At 42.6% G+C, this 16,426-nt stretch overlaps 2 protein-coding genes across 2 annotated transcripts; one reads left to right on the top strand and one right to left on the bottom strand.

Annotated features, from left to right (window-relative positions):
• Nucleotides 1–7,771: 7,771 nt before the first annotated feature.
• Nucleotides 7,772–9,169, top strand: PHALS_12977 (uncharacterized protein; the record flags this gene model as incomplete). Its single annotated transcript, XM_024728637.1, has 1 exon — nucleotides 7,772–9,169. The coding sequence occupies one exon, from the start codon at nucleotides 7,772–7,774 to the stop codon at nucleotides 9,167–9,169; it is 1,398 nt and encodes a 465-aa protein (XP_024579094.1).
• A 6,552-nt stretch (nucleotides 9,170–15,721) lies between these two features.
• On the bottom strand, nucleotides 15,722–16,036 carry PHALS_12978 (uncharacterized protein; the record flags this gene model as incomplete). Its single annotated transcript, XM_024728638.1, has 2 exons — nucleotides 15,722–15,859; nucleotides 15,926–16,036. The coding sequence occupies 2 exons, from the start codon at nucleotides 16,034–16,036 to the stop codon at nucleotides 15,722–15,724; spliced, it is 249 nt and encodes an 82-aa protein (XP_024579095.1).
• Nucleotides 16,037–16,426: the final 390 nt, after the last annotated feature.

The raw sequence follows: 16,426 nt of genomic DNA on the forward strand, positions 1-16,426 counted from the left end.
TTTATTGCATAGCACGAGGCTAGCAGTCCATGTGTAATACGACCTTCTAAACCAGGTCCCATCACCGTTGCCTGAACCAAACACCAGTCATGATACTCCATTGTGGGACATCTGAGCGTCGCATCAAATCCGATATATATTGTAATGTATATGCAGCGGGGCTGCCGTAGCTCTTTTCCTTAGAGGAAGGCCACCGACCTTACGTTCTATATTAGATCCAGTACAAATGTAGCGGATCGCAATCTGCTCACTCCAAGAAAAGCACAACCTTAACCCAAGGCAAATATACTCTTCCGCTCAAAATGTAAGCTGTATATTTGCGGCAAAGCCGTCTATATCAAAATCTATAGGTTCTCATAATTAAAAAGTAAGACCGAATTAAAATGCATAACTACTGGTAGTCCAGCAACGTAGTGCATTCTTGTTTAGGTGTAGCCACACCACTGTGTGGTCACACCATCTTGTGTGACCCGCCCTTCATATAACATGGCACGTGTAACCCCCGTTTTAGTATACGTGTACCATGATAGGGATCGTACCCCCTTTCACCCATTTCCACCAAAATTGGAGACCTACCGGTGTCACAATCATTTTATCAGAACATCGCCCAAAAGAGAACAATTAAACAAGTACTATTATGTCTGGATTCTATCTCGCAAGCACATATCACATCAAGCCTTCATACTTACTTACTTGCACGGCACACGAGTCACAGTGATATACGAGCCGGCCTAGCTGACGATCTTTGAGCTTTGGTCTGGATGCGGTCGTGGCGCTTTCCGATTGAAACGGTCGCACTAAATGCTCAAACTTCACTTGACACCTTTGAATACATTAAAAGTTACATGAAAAGGCTGACTTAGGCGTACGTGAATTTTCTATTTTCGAAGTGTTCTATACGCTCCGCATCTTCTCTATACGAGTGGCGCAGCTTCAATGACGGCAAGCTGAAAATCAAATTGCTAGACTTGGCTCAGCGAGCGTAGTGTTACCGCCTGCACATTCAAGAGACGCAGAAACTTTCAGTGTTGCTGCTTCAAATTTGATTACGTGGTTACGTATTTTATCCATCTGAGCTCGCCCGCCGGTGCGGAGATTCCACACACCTCTGCGCACAAGCTTTCCATTCATACTGATAGCCTATTTCGAGCTCAATATTCTCCTGAGGAGTGATTCTTGAACTCTCTGGCTCACCATATTAAACCAACAAGTTACGACTTCAGCAGCAACGGGTGAATAAATCCTCTTTTTACTTTGGAAGAAGCACCGGTTTATAGATTCGCAAACTAAATGAAGAAGGCAAATGGCCTCACTCAATTTCCGGCTTTAGTAGGTAAAATTAAGTGTAGACGAAGTTCGACTAGTGTTTCGTAAATACTTGTTTTACGACGCACAAAGCACGACACTGACGATCGGTAGGGCGCGTCACCTCCAGATCCTGTTTTATTTGGCTCTGCTCATCTCATGATTTTGCAGGTACAGCTATCGGTAAGATCTTATATTTGCAATTGAGTCGAGAATTAGAAAATCGTCTTGCGCGGCATAAATGTGTCTCTTGTCTGGGGTGGTATAGACAAAGAGTGTGCCAAATTCTTAGCGTCAGCAATACAGGGACAATCTTGCTACATAGGAACATCTAACTATCATGCGCTCTTGTAAGAAATAATTTTTTTATTTATCACCAGCATGCCTAGCAAATAAATTGTTTACCATGTTAGTGATTTCCATCTTACTCATCGAAATGGTCCGGGGGGATGAAACACGCGAGGATGTTCTCGTAAACTACCTCAATTGTTACGGCATTTCGAGACTCTCTGATTTATCTTAGCGTGCATATGGAATAAACAAAATCACTTTCAGACGCGTTGTAGGTTGCGCAATCGAATCGATAAGCGAGAGGCACTTTAATCGGGCTAAAACCTGTTCTACACTATACGTCGGACGATACGTTAGGTGCAGAGTATTGATGACACTTCAATTTATTCATCACAAAACTGTTAAGCTAAACAACGTGGAGCAAACAAAGTGAGATTGAGGGACTGCAGAGACATGGAGACACATGCAGAGAAGAATGGAAATATTGTTGTTGGGGCTGACGTCTATGTATTGTTGCCGTATGATCTTGAGGAATCACCCGATGATTTCACGAAACGGTGCCACTAATTTATGGTATGTATCGCGAGTTTGAGTTGGACTACCTTGAATGAATCAGCCCTCCCCCCTCTATGCAAGCATAAATGTATGCCTGGAAATATTGTGTAGTTAATGTGATGTGGGTTTGGCCGCGCGTTAGACCTGATGTCCGCTAGGTTTACTTACGCCTCGTAACTTCACATCGCCAAACTCGTCGCGGCGCAGATGGTACTTGATATCATTGCGCTTAGCACGACCATGCTTAACTATCGTCAACTTAATGCACTCGCCTGCATCGTTCAAAACATTTCAGAAAAGCACTTATTTTCTTGCACAGCCAGAATTAGTCCAGATAGACCAAGCTGATTACCATAAGTAGTGTAACCAGATTGTAAAAGGAGAATAAGTCTTCGTGTAGTCGAAGCCATAAAACCGTCTTGATTTTTCAACCACGAGGTGAGGTTGATACGTTGCATTTGATCCGTCTACTTTACGCTTAATCGTGAATACCAAATGTTTTTTATGGTTCTCTGTCCTGTTCAAGGCTGAGCACCTTGAGGCACACCACAAATTCAGCACTTCATGGATCACTTTACGCCAATATAATTGATATGGTCTTCCTGATACGTTGTCGGTTCAGACAGGTGATTGACCTTATTTGTGTTTGCAGTAGCAAACCGAGCGGAGACAGAAGATTTATAGTTTGATTCCAAGTTAAGTGCTCGCTAATCGCATATTCTTTAGTATTCTTAGATTCAACAATTGCATTATCGTAGCATCATTTCTTCCGATCCCGATTTGTGTTCCTTGTGCTAGAAGACTTGTTGCGTTTATCTGTGAGTTAAATGTCCGTCAGTTATAATCTTTCTCCATATTCATGCTGAGAAATAAGGCCGTCGGCGATTGCTGTTAAGGTTAAGACCAATTATACAGATACCAAAGCTGGACTTGTTACAGTTAACATCACGACCAACTACAACTTGTATTGCTCGATGTCAAGACTGTATATGTCCAAAATATTTCTTCATAACCAACAATCCCAACTACACATGCCTCAATGTCCCACTCGAGACGCATAAAGTTTGGTGTCAAGGCATGCGTTAAGCAGCCAAATGTACGCATGTGTTTGTAAATCGGCTTCGTCTCATGAATAATTCCAATTGGAGCCTTACTTTATTATGCGCCATTGGCCATTGAATTGAAGAAGGAGCAGTTGTCTATGATGGTTACCACACCCTTGATGGTAATCTTGTTGCCGTCGGCCACCTAAATAGAATGTATTGATCTGGATCGTACAAACTTTGTCTTGTCATTGGATATTATGTGAATTGTGCCGCTATTTACCACCAACATTCCAAGTATATTATTGCTTTGACAGTACCCACTTCAGCGAGTGATATCATCGCATTCAATCTGGTCGATGGCTTGCCGGCGGTTATTGTTGGCTTCACAACTAGAGCTCGGCATTCGCACCGCGTACCAAGATTATTGCCCTTTTGCTGAGCCCAGCATTGTCGCGCCGTGTGTCCTAGCTACTCAACGCATGCATCGTTGCGACTCTTGTCCAGTAAAAGTATCTTTGTCTTGTCTTTACTTTGACCGTCCGATCATTTTTCTCTTCCATTTGATGTGCTTTGTCGAATGCACCCTTGTAACGTTTTGCACATGTAGCTATGCACAGCTCATCACTTGATAGCATGACCTTCATGTGAGGCTTAGAAAGCTTCGATATGGACAGGAAACAATGTGCTCGTCCTCTTTTCTGTTTTCAATGTCGCTGAGATCGGCGGTGATGACCCAATCGCATACATCCTTGCAGCTGTTAAAAGCGCAGTAATAGATGGCGTTCATGTGTAGCAACATCAGGCCAAACGCAACATTCAGTGCTTTGCAGCATTTGTTTGTAGCACTCAAAAGCCGCCGCTTAAGATATACTCACGGTGCTCTGTGACCCGTAGAAAATGTCTTAAACGCATCGGCTTTTCGCAATTATGAGCAACGTGATGGTAGTCTACGACCATGAGAAGAAAAAAATCGACCAAAAACGTATTGCTTAGCCTGACACGCTAGTTGAAGTGCTAGCAGAAGTTTGAGATTACTTTACGGTTAACCACATGCTAGACCTAATTGATCAGGAACTCGCAACACATAAAGATGATTTATGTGGCGTAATTTCTGCCCGTGAATATGTCGATTGATACCTTGGTCGAGACTCCGAACGCAGAGGACATTGTGAAAGGAATCAAACATGCTGAACTATAGTCTGCGAAGCGAAATGAAGTTCGGTGGGAGGCATGCGTAGAGGAAGAATTATTAAAGTATTCGTGCCTGGCATGGGTGACATTATAAAGTGATTAGTTTGTTGAGGAGTATACTGTCGCTTGTCCAATCATTTTTCCCGTCATACATTAGAATGCGCACATAACGTCTTGGAGAGACGTCACTGACTTACCGTACATGCTGAAAATTCATGTTGAACTGAATTGAAAGACACCTGAACTAATCGCAATATACCGGTTATCTTTGATACAAAAGCTTCACGTTCCAGTGGCTCATGATAGCAGGGTCGTGGTGTGGCTTAAGTAAGCCGAGTGGAGCAAAGGACACGTTTGCTCTCCTTTGAGGTCGTTGGAACTTTGCTATATCCTGTTTCAGCAATATCTGTAGTGCATCCCATGTAGCGAGGGCGTAACTTATTCTGTCGACGCGCTATGTGAGTTTGAAACATTATTATAATGTTATCACATTACATTTGCATTAAAAAGAGTGGTATTTCGCTATAAAACTCGAGGACAAAGATAGTTTTTCTTTTGCAAAAAGGCCCGATGTAATGAATCGCGCTAGTCGGCTGTTCACTTGTCTCTAGGACCTCTCTTTTTAACGTACTATCACTTCAATATTGTACATAGATCCAAATCATGTCAATTAACGTTGGTATCTCGCCATGATCCTTTACCATATCTTCAGCTTTGCTTTAAGTCCGAAGGACAGCACCATAAACGGTTGCCAAGTACGTACATTTGCCCATCTCTAGGACCACGAATGGCTTCAGGCTGTCAAAGTATTGAAATCTTACATCCAGGTTCAAATAAATTGTTGTTGCAGTCACTACAGTCGTATGACCGAGAAAGACTAATTTTCTTCCAATGCTCTTCAAAGCATAGGTAAATCTTGCGTAATTTCTAGCAATCGACCGTAGGCGCGTCAAAAATTTGACGCGACGGAGTCTATAGAGATTTTAATATTTTGATATACCCTCCATGCTCCCTGCGAACCATAAGTAAACCTTCGCTGCCTTTCACTCTGACGAAGATTCCAAGGCTTTCAGAAGCTAACTCTTTGGTGCGAGATGTTCATGCACCCCTTTTGGAAGACTCAGTTTCTCTGGCGAGCGAATCTGGTCTTTCGGCTCGTGCTTCCGCAAGCAGCCTAGCCAAATTATTACTGTGATGATAATAGTTCCACTGCTGAATCAACACTAGACTAAATTCACTTGAAAGCGACCTGATCTTTAATTATGACCCTAGTATCATTTACACCCTCTTGGACAATGTTCAGTTCAGCGACTCGGTACACTTCAAACATTTTAGAGAGTCGTTAACTCGCCCGCTTAAGCGGATGAATCAATCCTTGGAAGCATAGTGGACCAAAACTTCATTCATCAATTCAAATGGAGTCCGTTCTGAAGCTGGTGGACATCAACGGAGATAAAGTCCATGTAAGCTTGGTGGCGGTAGGCTAATAGAACGAGCGAAGTGATACACCACGTTGAGAGCTTCGTAAAGTCAGCATAGCTCAACTCAAGCCGTTTAGGCTGTAGTTGTACTCGCAGGAAGGAAGAGAAGGCTAAATGCTATAGGTTTGTGAGTCGAAGGTGGCCTTAAAGGTAACGCGATCGTGAAAATTGATCAAAATTCTTATTTATCCCGTCCAACAAATTTTTACCATACTGACCGCCCAGTGCGATCAAGTACCAGCGAATGCGAAAGCTGAATGATTCATGAGTTGCTCGTGTGAGGCACTCTGGCAAGATTCCATTAATTGAACACGTCAAGGTAATGATTTTCATGGACATTCTGAAGTCGATCCAGTACACTTGAAGCTCTACTAAATGTAGACTATAAGTTTGAGAATGCTCAGCTTCAAACGGAGCACGACCACAAACACTATCGTGCTATCATCCTACAGCAACACTATGAAGCTACTGCCGGTCCAGTGCAGATGGACCGAAGTGTAGTCGAGAAAACATTACTTTGGTTGCGGCAGTATTATAATAAGAACTCCAATGTCGACATAGCTTCATCCTCAGAGTGTTACCATTTTACAATTGGCTGCATTTCATACCAGCACACGATGTATTCGTTTTAAAGACCATTTTGTCGAACAAAAGAAAAATCGGGACACTATTATTTGCCAACAAAGTGACCAAACTTGTAGACACATACATTAACCATCTATTGTGCGAATTAGGCCGCTATTTTGTGCACCTTTTCATGCATGTACGCTACGACAGAAAAAGATTACATGATAGAGACGTTGAGATAGAAAAGCAATTATGTCCAGGCTTCCTCTGGTCGCGACGAGAAACGCAATGCTAAGTTTTGTCGACTATTTGTAAAAACACTTTTCGAGAAAAGATGTGCAAGAAGTCAAGTACCTCGTGCGAGTGAAACCGCTGAATAATGGTCTCAGTGACCTCGTCCGTGGCAGCAGTTTGTCTCAAGGTATATTGATCTCCTTTGAGGATGATGCTTCTTGTTATTTAGTAGTCCGTTCACTTGAATGTTGTAAGTCACAAAATTTGTATGTAAAATTTTCAAGGACATGCGTGCGTCTGATTTTGTGGGTTATACATCAGGACTTCCTTATTGCTGACCTTGAGAAAAATACTTGGCTCTGCTCATAGAAAAGCACTAAGAAACAGAAAACTTTCAAAAGCAAATCTCTGATTCCTAATCAATGCCAAAGCATCATAGAAAGCTCAAAGAAGGTTGTAAAAGCAATGAGGCTTCGCGTCAGCTTTATAGTATGCAAAGTGATTCTTCGGTGATTAGCAAGGGACTGCAAATTCACCGCGTCTTTGTGCCAAGTGACGTGCGTCAAGCTTTGCTCGCCATTTTCCGATTTGTGTGCTGGAAAGAGCTTACAGCTATAAAACGTACGTGCACCATTCTAGCCGGTCGGAAAGAACTCTCTGGAACTTCTAGACCTCAGACGAATTAGTGCTTCATTTAGCTGCAAAGGAATGAAATGCTATGTTTGGTAAGATGAAGCTTTCTTATCAAAGACAAAGTCATTGCAATCAAGTGTCAGAGTGATACCTTAAGTGCATTTTTGAAACTTTAGCGTTCGTAAGACAATTGTTCGGTATCATATTAAAAAAAATCGTACCCAAATGCGTGCTTGATGTTTGATGTGTGACTACCATCTGTCCGAACAGATGAACATTTTTATATCTGTTTTGGGATATAACAGTAAGGAGCGGGTTACTTGAAATTTCTTAGATATGATAAATAGAAATCACATCTGGTACTGTAAGATTTCGATGAGATTTTCTCACTGGATATAAAATTGAGCACTTGACTTTCAAATCTTTCCTGACAGAATATCTTTCCTCATTTGCAATTATCTTGTAGAGATGTGGAATCGATTTGGTCTGTTCTGCTTACTTATTGAGGCTCCTATAGAGTGCTATGCCTCTAGTGCGGCGCATCTTACGATGATGGTGTCAAAAGAATCAACAGCATCTTCATCTTCCTCTAACACCTCAATGACTCCAGGAACAGTGTCTCCTGCAGACACAGATGATAGCTTTTCAACCACTCAAGATTCGGATAGCAATAGTGACGGCTGGCATATGAAAGCTGTAACTTCTATACAGGCGCGTGTGCAAGGTGACGCTCCCGTCTGGAATAAAGAGACTAAAAGGTGGCTATCAAAGTACGGAGATACTGCTGAGGCTGCTTATAGAAGCAATCTTGACACGGTGAACACTGCATCGGTTGAAGGAGCTTTAATGTTTGTGCAGGCAGAAGGAATTAATGTAATTGAGCAGTCAGTCAAGTGTGAGCGGAAAAACAACATGCAGTACATTGTGTTCTACGAGATCACAATCGTACAACCGACAAACGGGATTAAATTCTATGAAAAGCACACAACCCCAGAGTATGGCGAATTCGTCGCAATGGATGGCGGCAAGTGCACAGACGAAGGATCTGATTTATCCACTAGCTGCAAAGTGTATTACGGTCTAGATGGAGAGCCAAAGATTGGTCCGATGGTGGGCAGTAACCTTCAGACAACAGAGCCACGTGCTCCATACCCTGGCAATTACTGGTTTTCGTACCCTGGATCATGTGCACAGAAGTTGCGTGCCGACAAGACAGACGAGTGTCGTGCTGAGTATCCTGGTGGACTTTGTGCAATGGGAGACAAACCAGACGGCGAGAATTGCACGTTTAGCTACAAAATTCTCGGTTACCTCAATATCGACGACCTAGTCGGTATCACCGAAATGAATTACGGCAATTATACAGACTTCTGCGAAGATGGTGGTATCGAATTCAAAGCCATTAACAATGGCAGTGGCTTTGAAGTAAGCGATGCGATCGATTTCTGGAAAGATCCATGTGATGAGAATGCAAATGTTAATCGTACATCTATAATGGTCAAAATGTACAATGAGATAGCCAGCAGCAACAAAAGTGCCAATATGGAGGCACTTCCGACGGTTGAGAATCTCACGTCAATCAATCCCAAGTGTTACGAAAACAGCGAAGCATGTGCTACTGCTCAATACGGCTGCAACCGTACCCTGTACTCTCAGGTTTGTACTGTTTGTACGTCTAACGCTAATGGGTGCGAAGCTGCTCCTTCAAACTTCTCATTCCCGAAGCTGACAATACGTTCCGATGCGTCGTCGGACTCGACGTCTTCGAAAACTTCGGACGCGAGTTCCTCAAATCGTCCCATTGCGCCTTTAGTTTCGTCGTTGCTAGTTGGTCTCGTGGCTCTTGTTGCCAGCAACCTTCTGTAAATGTCGTCGTTGATTCTGTATGACTTATTGCATCCAACTTTTACGTTTTATTAGCCAACACTTGCAAACGTTAATCTCTTTATTATCGCGAGACAGAGACTATTATCTGATCGGCATCCTAAACTGGCGCTCGTCTGATTGCTGAAAAGGCCGCTAGATTATCTTACCCACTTAACAGCTTGATAGTTGCTTTTTGCTCTAAAAACAGGCTTAGCTACTCCTTAATGCGACGTAACCCAAACGCGTGCGAGTTGCAATTCGCTTAGCTTTGATGGCACTACAGTGTCTTGGAGTGAAAGTTGGACTTAGCACATCTAGTTTTAATTTCAATTATTATTTAAAAACATCTTTGATCAATCCACTATGCATTGAATACATCCGATGTAAAAGATCTTGCCGGTCACGATGCTCAACTGCTTCTGTGATGTGGAAAAGCTAGATGTTTTAGCAATGGGGATCTTGTTTAGTGCTTCAGATTACCATCGTCGCTTTCATTCTTAAAGTTGTCATACTACGTTTGGCGGCGCCAAGTACACTTCTGGGTAATGTTGCAGCAAAGCAAGCTGGCTTAATTCTCAAACTAAAGGCTCACTATTATTATAAAAATCAACTTTTACCAATTGCACAGCTTGCAAATTTGAAAGTCAAAAGCTAATAATAAAAATGTTATTGACAATTTCTGACTATTGTGACTGTTGTTGTTCGCATTCTCAATAGCAATTTTGCACGTCTCTAAATCTATCGATCAGCATTTAGCAAAAAGTCACGACCACTGCTCCCAAACTATTCGCCCTGCAATGATACTTCATTATCATCATCCACAGTGTAAATAGTCTGGTAGAGCGCGTACAGTTTACAATATTGTGCAACGTTCACAAGTACTTAAATACTGGTACTGATAAAGACGATAGGCTAACGCGGAGGTCACGTGGGCGGCTAGCCTTGCGCCATTGAGCATATTTGTTTTTAAATGCAGCCAAACATATAGTTTAGTGTTACTTGAATTGGGTTCATGCAAACCAATTACCTAGTCACTTAAAGACTCTCATTTCCGCTTCCGGATAAAGCGTACCAATTATTCCTCTGTACTTAATAAAATGCGAGTTCATCGGGTCAAAGTTGCCTTTGTGTAAGGTCTTAAGCATTACCACGAATTCGAAACCAGGCTACTAAGTCTAAACAATCTATACAACCTGAGAGGTAAGAAGACACATTTCTCGCGTATTGCCACCAGGATATTTAGGAACGCTTTTTAAAATCATATGTACTGTTGATCTCGAAGAGAAGGGATAGTTTGGGGTTTTAAGGCCGGCATCTGTAATCACTCACCTGGGCGCATCCAACAGCCCTGAGAACGCGCTGGCGAAACACATCGAGAAATACTTAGGTAGCCGTCGATGTAAGCTCAATCAGCATCAAATGCGAGGCTGTGGTTGGTGAGCGTTTAAGCTGCTCAGAATGCAGACATGCAACGTTTTTTTCTGCGTAAAAAAGTTGATATGGCCATTAGTATGGTTAAACTCCAGTTAAAGCAACAGCGCCTCGAGCTAGCGGTCTCCAATCTAAATGACGATGTGCGAGTCTGGGTAATACTTATGTCGAAGAGACCTTATGACACGAGAAGTGCCCAACACAGATATTGAAAGTGCTTAGATCGCCTAACTAAGGCATACAAAGTCTTGCAGCCTGTCAAGCAAGGCAACAGTTAGCGAGCTAATATCCAAGCCCAATCGCTGCAATGGCATCAGACCCTCTTCGCAGAATTGCTGCTTCATTGTCATTATAGGTCTCCGGGCAGGCGCAGCTCACACATGGATCTTTAGCGTCTACCCAGCCACTATGAAGAAAGCGGCGGGTGTTGCATCAAATGCGGAGTACAAGTCGAAGGCCAGCTGGAATATGGGCTGTATGGTCCTTCAAAGCAAGCTAGAGGAGTTGGTCTTCAGCCATACTATGGAGGGTATTGATATCTAACTACAGCTGCCGAGCAACATGACAGTATTGCAGATGTTACATCAGTACCAGTATGAAACATCTGTCATCAGCGTGCCCACTACTCTCTTGCGTGAGTGACATGCAGAGTCGAGCTCTCAGGCAGGGTTGTTTGAAAAGCTCATCGTGGAGAAATGTCGAGTACCCGAGGATGCAGGACTGCCTGCTATCCGGGAGCTGATACAGTTGTATAGTGCATTGGGGCAGAGAGACCTGCGCGCGAGAAGGCAACTATCTCAAATACAAGTGAGGCTCACAACACAGGTAGTCGGTTGTTATTATCGACATATCGGTCTTTTGTGATAACGTACAAAGTGCTGATAGATATTAGGAGCATCGTGATTACATTCGAAGCACGACTTTTGAAATTAGCAGACAGTACGCGGGAGCGTGGAATATGCCGAATTTAGATACGATATCCGTATATCTTGCGACGGGGGACACTAGTAAAGTGTTGATCAGTTCTCACGTTCCTGGTAGTATAGAGTGGGTAAGATGATATGATTCAGGGTCCAAAAGAATTCGGAGACATTCAATGCCACGAACTTCTCTCTTGGTGGAACTTTAATGATTCATGAATCCATGTCAGCTATAAGCAAAGCAATTTGCGTGGGCATAAAGTCGCGATAGCTTTGGTGCAGGACAAGCAATTCCCTGTAGCTTGATGTTTGGTTACGGCTGTAAGCTAGCGTCTTCTGCGCCAGAGCAGGTCGATTGGGAAAAAGTAAATGGCTAGATGAATCGCCGCGGTACTTCTAGTTTAGAACCCTCAGCTCGGGGCATCGAATCGCCACGGTGTAGCGGCGGAAAGCTTGTTTTTTTTAAATAAGTGACTGTGGTCGATTAATGACTGCAAGCCCCCCCCTACATTTATTCGGGCAGCTTTCCTTTAGCTTGAAGATGTATCCCGGAGATGTTTGTCGAGGGTTGCAAATCAGTGGGATAGCAAAAGTTTACGTTTGGTACCACAGGACAAGATATATTCGTCATGATACTTTCGTATGTTGATGTGAGTAGAAGGATGGTTTCTTGGGTATTCTTCGGGTCCTGTTTATCCTTTGTGGAAAAGATATTGCCAGAGGCCACCCCGCGTGTTGCCTTGTAAGGGAAAGTGCGTCATGAGACTGAACTAGTTTCTTGAAGTTGATGTTGTGTCACACGTCAATGGACTTTACCAGGAGATTAATTTGAAGTCATCGGTGGTTTTTTTTCGTGCGTTACACAAAGCGAGTTTTGCGATAAAGAGAATATCTTGCCAGAACGTCTAACGCCAAGTGACGAATGAACAATAAATTAGTTTAACTTGCCATTTCAGCGTACACGTCAAAGTAAAAAAAGAATGTAGTATTTTGTCGGCTGTATCTTGTCCAGTCCTTTTGACCTAGTTGGTGATTACTATCTGAAGCTTACAGAACATTGGATTATACTCAGCGCCGTGGGTACTCTATGCAGGCCACTCAAAATGTGGCTTAAATTGTTTCAGATATTGCGTTGCCCAAACGACGTTCGACCGTCCAGTGATGCGGCCCTGGAGCTGGATGGATATATCTTCGAAGTAATCTTCTATGTAATCACATCTATGTAGTCACATAGAAGATTACTTCGAAGATATATCCATCCATAGTTGTGCGGAACACGAGGAGTCGGGTGTTGTGAACTACAGGATACTCTTTTGAAGTCGCTCGGGTGTATGTTCTTTAAAGTATCCTATCAGTATAGACAACTGTGTTCTCTGTACTAATTGACTACCATATCTCAATTACGTCGTTGGGAAGCACGGCCTTCGGAAAGTTCTCATAAAAATAATTGTCACTTTAGAACGGCCAGTGTTACTACCTTGAAGAATGTATTGAAGGGACATGGACTAGCAAACTGCTTGCACAAACATAGTGTAAATATACCGATTTGAAACGCCTGTCACTAGGATCCTTCTAAAAAGTGTTAGCTGGTACCGGGTGCGGTAGAACGAAATGATTTATTCGACACTGCGAGAGACTGACCCATGAGCACCCCAAGTCTAAATCTTCCATAACGATAATTTCATTTTGTTTATTACGATTTGGCCGATTCGAATTCTTTGTGGCGCATCAAATATATTAAGGCTGTGTTTTAGCCCAAGCCAATGACAAGGGTTACGGGTTTGGGACAAATCAGATTTAAGTGGCAGAAAGGATAATATAACGTAAATAAATCATCTAGTTAATAAAGTATGATCTTGTCATGTTCAAAGTACGCCTGCGTGGATTAAAGTCATTCGTAATCGATAGAGATTACGCGTCTGTGCGCGCAGTGACGTCGTCAAATTACTATACATGTAAAAGTTAGCTTGGATGTCGTTCATTACTGATATCTAATAGGATTACGCCGCTTAAAACTATTGAAGAACAATAAGGTCCATTTTTTTGACAAGGATTGCATTTTGTTTGTAAAAAATCTGATATATAAGCCTTGTGCTTAACGCGTAGTGGCTCCAGATTCATGATTGAGGGTTTGGATCCTCCCAAAAGACCATTGAAATTTCACAGATAAATCGTGGGGTACCTAACCAGTACCTACGTACCCTCGTCCATTTTAAATGATTTACAGGCCAGAGCGTAATTTAATACGGCAGGGTTATTTGGTATAGATATGACAATGTTAGTAGGAGAAAGACGTAGGAACATAAGAATTCTTAAAGATATTTGCATCTTCGGCAGGCTTAGACATCTTCACTCTGCGTTCATTATTGTTTTTGGCTGAGTAAGAGAGATGGAGGGTCAAGCACCTAGGCAGATTAGTCCGACAAATTCTTCAGAGGACAACATCGAGTCAAAGTATTTTTCTTGTTTTGTCATCAAATCAGCAAGATTACCTTCGGGGTAAAGTTGAAGCTGGACCTGCATCGTGTTGTAGCAGATGTGCATTTGCGCCGCACAGACCATGAGGAGTCGCATATCCGGATGGCGGCAAAGCAATGCATACATCATTTAAATCAGAAGTAGTTTTTTTCGTTGATGAGAGGTCTGAAAAGCAAAGAGGTATTGACTCAAGTTCTGATGTGATACATTACTGTTCTACTTGATACTCAACGTGAGGTGATTTTTCATAATATGGGCTTCAACCACGTAATACTGCACGAGGCACGCGACATGGCCCCGTTGGAAGAGAATCGACACCTTTCTATGTGAGCGATATGTATAGTTGGTTCAACATGTATAAAAGGATAATGGGTCATGTGTGTAAGTGCATTAAGTGTCTAGGAGCCTATCATTCTTACCAAAACTGGCGAAATACGGCAGATCCTCACTACGGACTTTAATTCTGGTTTTCCAAAGAACGCGTCAGGTCACACCAGCCCTGTTGTCTATGCGAGCTATCTGAGCAAAACGGTCCATATTGCTGCTGTAAACAATCACAACGAATGAAATCATCCACAACAATTTCGCGTTATAAAAAGCGTAGAGGATTGGTTCATCCGTTCCCTTTGAAGCGGGACCGTGAGCCTCTACAGTAGCTAGGAAGTTTGCTTGTGTATCTCCAGAGTAATATATGTTGAATATTATATCTCATCTTTACTAATATCGAGTATATACGTTTTGCTTGTCTTTTTAACTAAACCTAGGTAGAAAGTTAGTGAGGGTGGTAACGCGTACCATTGGCTGCTCTTGTAAAGTCCTTTTGTCAATAGTATAAGTATATACGTACGTCTGAGCTTGCACAATTGTGAAATGTGTATACACCAGTGAACGGTGCTCATCCGGTGCAACCCCGTATGATATCCAGCTCATTCTTTTGACAAAGTGCAAACATAAACGCTTAGCGAGCACAAACTGCGGTTGAAATTCCCAGTCAAATTACGGCTTACAGTACTTGCTCGTATAATCTTTACTGAGCGGAAGATCTCTCCCTAGTAGGTCACCATAGCTCAACAAGACACCCACCAAAGAAATTTTCATCCGTTGCCGAAGACCTAGTAGCCGCTCTTGGCGAGAAACATTAGATTTTCAATAATGCGAGAGATAAGCGTGGCCTCCCTAATCCCAGCTAGAAATCTTTGCCTACAAATGGCAAGCTGTTATTCCAAAGGCAGTGAGCTTGCTGTGGTCTACCTTTCGTCAACACGTGTTTCGCTGTTCATTGTCAGCATATGGTAAAGCTTGTCAGTATAGAGTTGATGTATTATCCGCGACTCCTTCTTACATGCCTGCAGGCGCAGCGTTACAGCGTACATGCAATTGATCGGAGAAACGAGTGTTCAAAAGATACACCGCATGGTTTTTAGAAGCTGAGGTCAACCTATATCAGGAGTACAGCCTGCGCCTAGACCAGCAGCAGTTGAGTCAGTCCTTACACTCCTATTCCATTATCCCTCTGCTACGAAAAGTACCTAGGAGTATTTTTGGAACTATTGCACCAAGTCCCAGCCGTCATATCGCTTTCAAGCGATTCATTATTAGGTGGACTTCATATCAGAGAACCAGTCATTCAATTTGCAAAATACAAAGCACTACGTGGACGTTAAAGCCTACGGTTATAACCTTCTGCATCAGGTGTGCTCATTTTTATATGAGCCGGCACAGCCTAATAGCTTTGAAGACTGTCGGACTCAACTTGCTCGTGCGAAGATAGATGCACGGCGCGATTTTGCTGCTTTTTACCTAGGACGTAAAAATATAGACGGTACGCCGAATCGTTAGTGTTAGCAAGGCCGGGATCATTCTGCCTAAATGAGATCTCAAATCCCCATGGGTTATTGAAGTGAGGGTAGATTCTCTTCTACTTCACTATATAATAGTTTTGTTCCTGGTGTGTCTGCCAGCTTATAACCCACTTCACGTGGAAGTGGGCTACCACGTGCTTAACGATCAAAGCTGGTGAAGTCCAACAGGCTCTCATGACCTCATAACGCTGTGGTAAACGTCGATTCTCACCTTGTCTTATAAATTGTAGACATTGCATGTGTGGGTAGGTCAACATCGTTTCATACAGCTCGCCATACTGGATAATTTGCTGCGTTCTGACATTTGCTTATTGACATTGCAAAATCTGGTTTCAGTCATAGCCTTGCACACTCGATGCATATATCTCAATTGTATTGAGGTTAACATTGCGCTTGTGCCAAATCGTGTAGTCGAAAAATAACGAATGTGTAGAGTTGTATTGACATCCTTCTCCAACATCAAACCCGGTTGTCACAGAGCTAAATGAGAATGGTTGCTAGCCAAAACGTTTATATATTGTGGAGTAAGCCATATAAGAGCATGTACTGCGTTATTAAGCGCAAAC

Source organism: Plasmopara halstedii, assembly GCF_900000015.1.
Source record: "Plasmopara halstedii genome assembly, contig: Scaffold_650, whole genome shotgun sequence".
Classification (NCBI taxonomy): domain Eukaryota; phylum Oomycota; class Peronosporomycetes; order Peronosporales; family Peronosporaceae; genus Plasmopara; species Plasmopara halstedii.